At 40.6% G+C, this 12,261-nt stretch overlaps 1 protein-coding gene across 5 annotated transcripts in view; it reads right to left on the reverse strand.

The window, feature by feature from the left end:
* LOC126161671 (matrix metalloproteinase-24-like) overlaps positions 1–12,261 on the reverse strand; it is a 175,073-nt gene that overhangs the window by 40,496 nt on the left and 122,316 nt on the right. Inside the window, exons 8-9 of one of the 5 annotated variants that reach the window (XM_049917673.1) lie at positions 9,294–9,354; positions 1,682–4,387 (exon numbers count right to left, since the gene is read on the reverse strand). In XM_049917673.1, the coding sequence (XP_049773630.1) occupies positions 4,242–4,387; positions 9,294–9,354 (207 nt within the window). In that variant the 3' untranslated portion in view covers positions 1,682–4,241. Of the gene's footprint in view, positions 1–1,681; positions 4,624–9,200; positions 9,355–12,261 lie in introns of those variants that run through there. The other 4 variants (XM_049917671.1, XM_049917675.1, XM_049917674.1 and 1 more) reach the window with 4 other exon arrangements.

Here is a 12,261-nt window from a genome sequence, read left to right on the forward strand (position 1 = left end):
CCCTTACTATTATGTGCAGGATCGTGCTCTGTGCTTGTTGCTTCTATTCCAGATTATAATTTGTGGCTTTTCAGCTTTGCCTGGCACATGTTCAAGAAATGTTTATTGCTTGCTAGATATGGTCTGAATAATATTCTGAAGTAGCAGTCTCTCAGGTGACTATTACGAAAGAATGGTTGACAGGAAAGTGCTCTTCATGCCCTTCAGCCTACATTTCTCAAGTGCATTTTTGTTTTTGCCTTCAGAGATGTGCCAGTAGTGCTGTTGAACACTTAAGTATAATGTCCCCCATAATTTATCATTTAATTGAATTTTGCTAAAATATGACGTGTATTTTTGTGACAGTATGCTAGCATCATGTGTCTCCCTAAACTGACATTTCAAAATTAGTTTTAAAAAAATGTGAAAGAAAACTAAAATTGTTGTTGTTCCTTCAGTAGTAGTGTCACGTTTCATGTTCTTCATGCTGTGCTATGTAAACTTTATCCACTGGTTAGCATAAAAATAGTGCTCATATACAAGTAAGAAGAGTTTCTAAAATATTTTCCCTTCCTAGCAACATCTCAAAGAGAGTGTTTTATTCTGTTGAAAAAGATCCTTATTCTTTGGGGTATTTTTTCGTACATACAATTATTTAGTTAAATACATATACACACAAATCTGTGCTTAGTACTATTTTCTTTGTAGCCCCAGTGTCCATATATAGACACCTTATATGTATGCATTATGTATCAACGTTTACACTTTGTAAATCAGGTCGACTTATCAAATATCACTGTGATACAGTACTTCTGTGGAAAAAATTATTTACCTTTGAAACAAACACTATGTTAGGTGCTGTGTTATCTATATTAATACACTTAATTTTTAAGTATACAAAATGCATCCACAGCACAGGTACATCACTTATTTCATTGTGTTTCTTTGTCTTTATTTTTATTTCAGTACCAATTTTTCAGATTGTTTACCTGCCCTTAAAATTATTTCAGTTGCTTGACCTATGATGTACTCCAAACTGCTTAATTTTGTGTGTTAGGTACTGTGTTATCTGCATTAATACATTGAACATGCAACACTGGTATAAAGAAAAGATGTATTACTAAATTAAAAACGTTGTATTCTTTCCAACCACATTTTTTTGTGTTTGATTGATTCATCACTATTGACATTTTTACCTTCCATCTCTCAAATCCTTCTTAAGACAACTATAGAGAGTTATTACTGAAATCCTTGCAAAGATAAACAGTTCATGTTCGAACAACTAAAATGAGCAAGATGTAGATCAGTGTTAAGTGTGTAATGTCTGAATTATATCGCTGGATCTATTTTTTGATGGTTAGTAACTTAGTTCAAGGAGCACTATCAGAAAACTAGCTGTGTGATACTTTTTTTATAATTTTTCATGCATACTCTAGGATACTGTACAATGAGCTACAACAAGCAAGTTAGGTCAGTGTGACAACCTGTACTATACAAATAGGTTTTCATTACTGTAATATAAGTAGCATAATTATAAACTGTTTGACTTTCTACAATACATTCATCAGTTGATGTAAAATGCAGATATTTGTTGGTTCTATACTGTATTTCGAAATTACTGTGTGACATTAAGTACTCTGAGAAAATGAATCTGCAAAGGGAATAAGAAAGATAGATACTTATTTAAATTTTTAACAAAATATTTTATTATATTTTATAATGTACATAACTTTTTAATGAATGACATTTTCACAATAAAAACGTTCATCGCATTATTGTGTCAGGCATAATCTGGCACAGTGGTAATACTTTACCTTGGTTTATTGTGTTTCAGACAACATGTTCGGTGTACAGCTGTTTGCTAAAAATTAAATCTAAAACACTGTTTTTAAACATGGGTTTACTATTGCTTTTCAACTCTTGTGCTCTACTATCATCTTTACAGACATACATTTATGCGTTTGCCGCCCTGTTCGTAAATATTGCTTTGTTGGCAACGGCGTTGTTGCAGTCCAGAGCCCACACGCGCTGGTGGAGTGGTATTGTCAGATGCACACAGGACATGTTGTCGGCGCAACTTCTAGGAACATGTGCATTCAGCACAGAGGTTATACACATGAACATATACATAAACAATGCTCTCAAATGCAGGGCCGGGCAGTGGCAGAGCTGCAAACCCCGGCTGGCGAAGTGGGACTATGGCCTATCACAAGAACAATGTTCAACACCTGGAATCTCTCTTTAAGAGGACTCCTCAGAAAATGTCCATCAGGAGACATTGCCTTAGTTGCCGCCCCCGAGATCTAGTCCAAACACTATGTCACTGTCCGACCCTGCCCAATCATAACATTACAATATACAAAACACATTCACACAAACATATACATAATATATATATACAAAAATAATCACAGTTCGTGGTATATTTCATTTCATTTCATATGTTTGGATGGAATGCAGAGCAAACTTTGTCCACTTTCTCACCAGGCATGTTTTCCCCACTTTTTATTGTCTCAGATGGGACAAGATTATGGAAGTCCCTATTGTTAATTTTATGTTATTTGTTCTGTACGGTTACCACTGATTTAATCGCCTTAGACATAAGAATATGTTCTCCAGAGATGCACAAAGCTTTTGCACTTGAGAGCAAAATATTTTATATGCTGCCCTACTGATTTAAAACTGTTGCGTGGAGTATCCTGGTGAATATGTGAACATTGTTGGCCGACGAGCTGCATTAAAACATGGAGGCGACATAATTACAAACACTCTCCATTCTTCAACGACCGCTTTCGCCCCTCTCTGAAGAGGAGACAAGCAAAGGCACATCTGGCTATTCTCCCCAGTTAATATGTTTCCCCCTGAGTTTCCAGAGGCACTGCTACCTCAGTCCTGAGTAGAGCACTTAAAAACCGCTTCATCGTCCCTTATAGGAGCATGTTGTGCTTCTTAGAATCCGACAAAGAATTACCGGTATGGAACTGAGCACTCTTCATACACTTACTTGCGCTGTCTTCATCTCTGAGTAAGCGTTTTCCGTATTCCCTACAACAACTTCAAACACACTAAAACCAGACAGCAGGTGAGATCTGCTCATACTGTTGAATTATATGTATACTGTTTTCTGGGAAAACATAAAAGTAAACATTTGTGTTTGCACTGATCCTTAACGCTATTCGTTTCTTGACTAGCTTTAACAGACATTGCTGGGCTATAAACATGAATTCTCGCGCTACAAAGCGTCATGGAATGATTAAGGCACAACTGTGAAGATTTTCTGTTCCGAAGAACTATATTCAGAAACTAGTTTATATATTTTCCTCGAAATTACTTAGCTCATACAAAGTTTACAATAACCACTAGTATTAAAAATCTTCCTGAGAATTTTGAAATGGTCCTTCTTCTCTACAGTTACCGGATTTGACTTATCTAACTCTGTAACGTCCGCAGCAGCAGACTTATGAGATGAGTAATCTCGTGATCCGTGTCTGAAATAAGTAAGGATCCATTCAGTATATTACAAAAGTGATAGTAATGAGACATAGGATGTTTCTGGGACGGAGAATTTTGTACTTAGTCTTGTCTCCAGCATGCGTTAGTAGTTTCAGTTGTGAAAATTTACAGATGTGACGGGTCAGTGCATTATTTTCATCTTTTATGGGCAACAACGTGAAAAATCTGCAGCGAATCAAGTAAGTCGAGGAGCCATTCATAATGTGTATTGGAATATTTAGTGCCGAATATCATCTACAGCCATGTTAATATAAAATGAAGCTGTTTGTATAGAAATGTTGTCATATTTATGTAGTAAAATAAATGTTTGTTGCCTCTCTGTTCGGAAGCTGTTCGTTTAACTCCTCGACTCACTTCATCGCCCATCTACTAAGTATCCAGATCCACTCCAGGTGCATTGTGATAGTTACATAACGTGCTCAGAACCGACACAACATGCTCGATGCCTTTTACACTCACAAAAACAGTGACTCTTTACACCTTACCCCGAGAGGGTTACCAAGTCTCTTTATCTTCAGTCGTGGCCATCTCAAAGCATGACGATCCATCGTCATGCTGAACTGAGAACAAACTTCGTAGTTCACAGCTGACTTCTTGTTGGCGCAAGAAAGATGTTGTAAATAAATTAACTTACAGACTAGTGAGAGGAGAGGGAGGGTATCGTGTGGTGGTGATGGTGCTGTGGTAGAGAGACAGTTGTCGTGCGATCCGTGACGTCTGTGCAAGTGGCAATGTGCAGCCGAGGTGTGCTAGTGCGTCAGCAGATGTCCGGGCATCGCCGCGAGGAGCGCTGCCGTCGCCGTGATTGCCACAAAGACCGGCAGGGGCGCCTTCGTCGCTGCCTGGTTACCAAGGTTGGCCCTGGTGTCTCGCGGTGGCTCCACGTTGCTATCGTCTGCGTATGACACACGATCACAACACATGACTCGTGACTCTCATTAAAAGCGAAAGGACCGCCAGCGGTCCTCTCGAACAACCCCCTCTCTGTCTGTCTGTCTCTGTCTCTCACTTCCCGTTTTGCATCTCTTTGTTAGCGCCAAACGCTTGCAAATGTTCAGTCGATGTTATTTTCATGGCACTGATAATTTCTTTACTTAACGACAGGGCGTTCCAGTCCTGCATAAGTTGCGTCTGGAAATTAGAAAAATGAGCCTGTTTTATGTGTACGAGTTACTGCCCGTGTTTTTTTTTCTGTTTTGTTGTTGTTTTTGTTCTAGTTGTTCCGGAGCATTCCTCCGAGTATGAAGTTCTGCTACTAGTGTTTAAGTGCGACTAGTGTTTGATTTGTTTATGTGCGGGTGACACAAAGAAAGAATAAGACGAAAAGAATGTGCAACAGACTATGTTCAGATGCACGAACAAATAACGTACATGAAACTAAACACATAACAGAATTGTGAAACCATGCATTTGGGGCCGATTAATGACATAAGAAAATTTCCCATTTAGAATCTGGGATGATTGTAGAATATGAAATTAAATCTAACAAAATTTTTCATCGTATATATTAAATACATCTCTCCTACACACGAAACGTTAACACACTAGTTTCACAGCATTTATAAAACTCTTGTAAGGTTTGAAACAAAAACATTATACACTACCGAATAATTCTAATATCATTCCCTGTAAAGCCTCTCGAAATCGCCTACCCCTCCTCCCTCCTAGTAAAGCATTTCTGAATTATTTTCAACGAACAACTGACGTTAACTAATGTGAAAACAAAATTTTCGCAAACAGCAAACTCCTACCTTACATATTTCTGTAGAGCATGATTTCTATTCCGGTCCCAAGTGCATAATTCAACCTGTTATTGCATTATACACACAAGGAACATAAAACATACAACAAATAAAAGGAAATTAGTATATACACAACATTTAAAGAGTAAGTAATACGTCTATCCCTCTGAGTAGAACCAGTGTTAGTACTAACGGGAAAATTGTTAAGTAAAACACACTCGTGCTTCTAAGAGAGGCCAGTATTTACTTATTGGCTGGACAGTCATCTCCACTACAATATCTGAAAAAAGATCCTCATTCCCTGTCAAGAAAAAGATGATATACTGAGTGTTCGCCGCCAAGTGATGACTGATTAATTCATTGCTACTACTTGTTCCGAACGGATTACGTTACCCACGATTGCAAGGTTTGTTATTTCCGACTGTGTAGACCCAATCACAAGAACACGAAAATGTCCGTGAAAATTCACGACTTTAAGGGAACAGATGTTTCTGATAAACTACATATTCTCCCCCACACGCATCTGCACAATTAATATTAAAACCTTTTGCAGTAACGAAATGAAAATTCTCTCACTTCATTGGGTAATTTGTGTTTTATTAAATAATAAAGGATTCTTCTGACAACTATTAGCTACAGAATCCTTCCATATTTTCAGTTTTACAGACACTTGTTCACTTTCTTGCGCAGTGACATGGTTTATTATTAACACTATCTTTTTATGACGGAGATGCCTGGGCGTTGTTATGCCATTATACCAGCCGAAAACTGAAATTCACTAATGTTATGGTATGTATCGCCCAACATTGTGTTACTTAGACTGACTGCTCGAAATGAAAGAAAATGGTATAAATATATAGGTAGTTCATTTTTTATATATATATTGTTCATGCGAAGGCAGTATATCTGATTATTACCCTTTCGTCAGGATGAAAGAAAGTCACACAAGAAGATAATTTCCACAAAAAGTGATTGCATGCATGAAAATAGTGCGACATACAAAGATTCAGAAGAAAGACTTCGTGCTAATAAAAGTGTGCTTGTATGAGACTTTAATCCGTCTCAAACTCTGGAAGCGCAGTTTTGGAGACACCATCCCAAGAATCACGAGCACAGAACAGCTTACAGCAACATGCACAAGAATCCACAGACCTCGTGGGACACATCGAGTCCATGAGAGATTCGTGGCATTTGCCTTTAAAAAATGAATAACCAATATGGCAACATTTCGGGGTTGTTGTAACGAGTAAAGCGTTTCGAAAATTTTCAACCTCTATTCTGCAGTCAAATTTGAATGATGACTTCGACAGTAAAAATACTGGTGAGATGCTGCTTAAAAACGATTTTCAATTCAAATAACTATTTTTTTTCTTCTTATCATTCTTATGAACACTAACGATTATTCTGATTATAAAAAAGTTGAAACATAGTCAAGGAACTGTGGAAAAACCACAAGTAATTCATTTATTCGATTTTTGCTAAACATGATCAAAGATGTTATTGGAACTGTGAAGTGTGTGATAGAGTAAATTTTGAAATAGAACATCATGGTTTATGTTTCATTATTACGTATGGTCTGTTTGTGTATATGTGTATCAAATGTCATGGTAAGAGATGTATCAAAGTTAGGCATCGAAATATTAAACGAGCAAATTATCTACATTTTCGTCTCCAACGAAGTCTTGTTTCATTTCCGTCCTGCCATTGGGTCAGACAGAGAGAGACTTTCAAGAAAGGAGGCCGTCGACTTCAGACTTAAACTGTTCAACATTCCAAGCACGAATATGTTGCTACATGCAGGATGCCAGCCACACTTTTAGAACACATGCTTAGTTATGTGTTAAGTAACTGTAAGTAAATAATGTTAATATCTGCCGTGTTAGCAGTCAAACTCTACATGCTGTTGAGAAAGTTGCATCATGCATGTTTAATTATTGGTTAAGAAGTCCAAAACGAAGGCAGCAGTTTGTTTATAGTGTGTGCATGGTTGACAAGCAAAGTTACGATTCTGGGCACTTGAAAATATCTTGTGCTCTAGAATTCGAAAAGTTTTGTTTTTTTATATTTAACCACATATGCATACTGAGAAATAGCATTTGCACATCAACCTTGCACACCGTTAACTTACTTTCTACAACAGACATCAAGTTTTAACATATGAGACCATTACTACTGAGAATTTAGCTAAATGAGCATTTGACTTCAGTTTGGACTTCAGGAAGAATTAACAATTGGTACACACTAGTAATACGGAAGTATTATATTATTAGTAATATTAATACTATTAAGAGGGATGAGCGAGGAGCGGCAAAACTACGTTTATGTTAGCTCTCTGTTAGCCTTCTACCAAAAACAATTTTTTTTTAAATTGTTAGTTCTCCTTAGCTTATTGTTGTCGTTATCGGCGATAAGTCATCATCCTGTTACGTAAACCGTCATGCTTAAAAAGGTCTCCTAATGCTGCAGAAAAGGACCCGTACACAAATAGAAATAATTCCTGTTTAATGCTGAATGATGCATCGTATTGAAGGGGCATGATTCGTTAGGTCAAGGATTCAACAACAGCATTTTATTTTTCTGCGTGATGGGTGTATCGAAACCAGTGTCTGTAACGCCTAGTATATTATTGAGATCATTTACAGCAACAGGTCACTATTTAGATTTTGAAATTCACGTTATTCCCTTACCTTTTTCGAATGTCTTCCGCGTGCGTGTCAAATAAATGTATACCTTTCGTAAAGTGAAGACATTCGCGACTAGTAAAAAGAAGTTATACACTAGTGATTGGATCCTGTAACTATCTTTATCGGTAACACCAGGCTTTTTTGTGGTTGATGAAATGGTCTTCATTTTCTCCTTTGATACTGAAATGTATTTTCACCGTGAGTGGTTTTCCGAAACAGTGGTCCTACCAAGTAGTTCTACAAGCAGTAAGAAAATTCTAAAACAGGTCCCCAAAACATCATTTGTTGTCTGCGTAAGAAGTGAACTGCAGCATGAGGAGATTACACTGAAAATTACTGACAGAATACAGAAGATGGATTCAGTGTTCGGTTTCTGAGTCGTCGTTGGGATTACGTCGTCTAAATTACGTACACGGTGCAGTTGGTAGTTCGGGATTTATTCCAGAAGGGGCAGCAGTAGTTGGAAGCCCAGCCAGGCGCCTGTCGTCCAGTTCCAGTAGTCGGAAAACAAAATCGTTGATATGTCTGCTCCTCCACTGACATAAGGCATTACGTCTTTGTTTGAAAAGACAGCTACACTTCGCCAAACAACTTACTATATTAGTCTTACAGTCTTCTGGTCGTAGGCTAACTAAAAAATTTTCGCGTTATATTTACTAATTTTGCTATCGCGCCCTGGACTGAAACTTGAAATGTTTTTTGAATAAATTACAAATTTATTTAAAATTTACGTGAAGATAGGAGCGTTTCGGATCGTAAAGTCAGACGTTGTGAATGTCTTATTTTTATTTTTTCCAACACGTCTTTTATTATTGCGCTAGTGATGCTTATGTGGTTCGTATCGTGTGGTAGTAAGGGGCGTCGGAAATAGTCCTCCAGGTCTCGAGATGCAAAGAATAGTAAGAGATGGCCAACCAGGCGAATGTCGCTAGTACCCACTGCCGACGCGGTGAGCTGTTAGTTGAGAAATAACGACTGATAAAACTGTAGTGGGATTCTCTAGTATCTGGAGTCTGTAGCACCACTAAGAGAAAGTTCGCATCGGCAACAGCATCGTCCTATTTGATTGTTACAGGAGGTGGAGCCTGCGCATAGTACTGTAATGAGCACCAGACCCTGTTAAACGCAAACACCGACACAGAAGCGCGCGGTCCCACCTCCCACGTGACAGTTAACGGTTACGACTGGCGGCGAGCGGGCACGCCTGTCACCTGTCAGCCGCGGTAGTGCACGACTGCGCAGGCGCGCGGCCAGTAGAGGCGCCACCAGCACCTGGGCTCACCTGCGTCTAAGTCGCTGTCCCCCACTTCGCTGTCGCGCTCCGACTGCGGCCGCTCCTCACCCCCCACTCTGTTGTTCCCATCTACTAATTCACCTTTGCAGCCGAACCACCACTTCGACGTCGGCCTCGGGAACTTGGGATTGGCGTTGTCCACCTGCAAACAGAAGAAAAAACACATTATCGTACTATATCCTGTCCATCATGCGTCGAATGTTATGCCGTGTATACCTCCGGATTTGTTTCCACGTCACTGGACTCTGTAAGATGTAACGTAAGGATACATTTATGCTATAATAATAATAATAATGATACTACACTATTGGCCATTAAAATTCCTACACCGAAAAGAAATGCAGATGATAAACGGGTATTCATTGGACAAATATATTATACTAGAACTGACATGTGATCACATTTTCACGCAATTTGGGTGCATAGATCCTGAGAAATCAGTACCCAGAATAACCACCTCTGGCCGTAATAACGGCCTTTGATACGCCTGGGCATTGAGTCAAACAGAGCTTGGATGGCGTGTACATGCACAGCTGCCCATGCAGCTTCAACACGATACCAAAGTTCATCAAGAGTAGTGACTGGCGTATTGTGATGAGCCAGTTGCTCGGCCACCATTGACCAGACGTTTTCAATTGGTGGGAGATCTGGATAATGTGCTGGCCAGGGCAGCAGTCGAATATTTTCTGTATCCAGAAAGGTCCGTACAGGACCTGCAACAACCGGTCGTGCAGTATCCTGCTGAAATGTAGGGTTTCGCAGGGATCGAATGAAGGGTAATGCCACGGGTCGTAACACATCTGAAATGTAACGTCCACTGATCAAAGTGCCGTCAATGCGAACAAGAGGTGACCGAGACGTGTAACCAATGGCACCCCATACCATCACGCCGGGTGATACGCCAGTATGGTGATGGCGAATACACGCTTCCAATGTGCGTTCACCGCGATGTCGCCAAACACGGATGCGACCATCATCATGCCTAAAACAGAACTTGGATTCATCCGAAAAGTGGCGTTTTGCCATTCGTGCACCCAGGTTTGTCGTTGAGAACACCATCGCAGGCGATCCTGTCTGTGATGCAGCGTCAAGGGTAACCGCAGCCATGGTCTCCGAGCTCATAGTCCATGCTGATGCAAACGTGGTCGAACTGTTCGTGCAGATGGTTATTGTCTTGCAAACGTCCCCATTAATTGACTCAGTGATCGAGACGTGGCTGCAGGATCCTTTACAACCATGCAGATAAGATGCCTCTCATCTCGACTGCTAGCGATACGAGACCGTTGGAATCCAGCACGGCGTTCCGTATTGCCCTCCTGAACCCACCGATTCCATATTCTGCTAACAGTCATTGGATTTCGACCAACGCGAGCAGCAATGTCGCGATACGATAAACCGCAATCGCGATAGGCTACAATCCGACCTTTATCAAAGTCGGACATGTGATGGTACGCATTTCTCCTCCTTACACGAGGCATCACAACAACGTTTCACCAGGCAACGCCGGTCAGCTGCTGTTTGTGTATGAGAAATCGGTTGGAAACTTTCCTCAAGTCAGCACGTTGTAGGTGTCGCCACCGGCACCAACCTTGTGTGAATGCTCTGTAACGCTAATCATTTGCATATCACATCATCTTCTTCCTCCCGGTTAAATTTCGTGTCTGTAGCACGTTATCTTCGTGGTGTAGCAATTTTAATGGCCAGCAGTGTAATAACTCCGTGTAGACCAGTGGCCTGGTTAAAGTGTTTCAGTTGGACGGCACTTGGGCGTCATGTGTTTCCCTAACGGACACAAATCAGTAATCGTTCTGGGGAAAGGGAGATAGCTGGTTAACCTGGAACCCGAACCACGTGTTGGTCTCGGTGAACCTTCACATCATTGAGAGCTGAAGGCTCGGTTAAAGGGAAGCTGAAATATCCCGCGGCCCAGCTGACGACCAACCGCGGACCGTGTGTTTGTTTACACTAGGGTTGAACGTAGCATAGAAATGGCTACTGTCGGTGATACTCTCCACGAATTGTATACTAGCTCATCAAGGCAGTCACTGGAAAGCTACAGTTTACTGCAAAACAAAGAGCCGTATCGATTACATTAAAACAACACATCCACAATGAATTATCTCAGTCGCTAGTCGCTCGTAAGCAGAACAGAATAATAAATGTTCACCCCGACAATGTCAAAAACTTAACTGAAACCAAGTCCGTTATTGTAACAGTGGCTCACTGAAACTACAGATGTTTCATTATGTAACTAAGTATGAATTATGACAAACTTAAAGCTTATTAAACATGTTATCGTTACCAGTCGTAAGACTGCACTATTTTTCATGATCTCTACACGTAGCTAAGAATGTTTTCTTATAATTGCTTCAGTTGCCCTATTTTATACTGATGTGCAAGTAATAAGGCATCTCCAATGTGCTCTCTAACTCCGTCCCACGCCACTCTCTCGAGCTATTACCAACCATGGTTTAACTGGCAATGCTGGGGTGAGCACCACATTCGACCACTGTTTCTGCTAGGGACTCTCTATAGACAAATTTATATGCTCGATAAGCTACCGCTGATGATGATGATGATGTTTGGTTTGTGGGGCGCTCAACTGCGTGGTTATCAGCGCCCGTACAATTTCCCAACCTTTGCCCAGTCCAATTTCGCCACTTTCCTGGATGATGATGAAATGATAAGGACAACACAAACACCCAGTCATCTCGAGGCAGGTGAAAATCCCTGACCCCGCCGGGAATCGAACCCGGGACCCTGTGCTCGGGAAGCGAGAACGCTACCGCGAGACCACGAGCGGCGGACAATATAGATAAGCTATCGCTGTCGTTTGTTAAAGTAATACTTGTGTTGTTTAATGTCATCCACAGTTAGCCGCGGAGGATAGCCGCGCGTTCCGAGGCGTCTTGTCACGGTCCGCTCGGCTCCCCCCGTTGGAGGTTCGAGTCCTCCCTCGGGCATGGGTGTCTGTGTTGTCCATAGCGTAAGTTAGTTTAATTTATATTAAGTAGTGTGTAAGCTTAGGGACCGATGACCTCAGCAGTTT

This window comes from Schistocerca cancellata, chromosome 2 (genome assembly GCF_023864275.1).
Source record: "Schistocerca cancellata isolate TAMUIC-IGC-003103 chromosome 2, iqSchCanc2.1, whole genome shotgun sequence".
Lineage (NCBI taxonomy): Eukaryota > Metazoa > Arthropoda > Insecta > Orthoptera > Acrididae > Schistocerca > Schistocerca cancellata.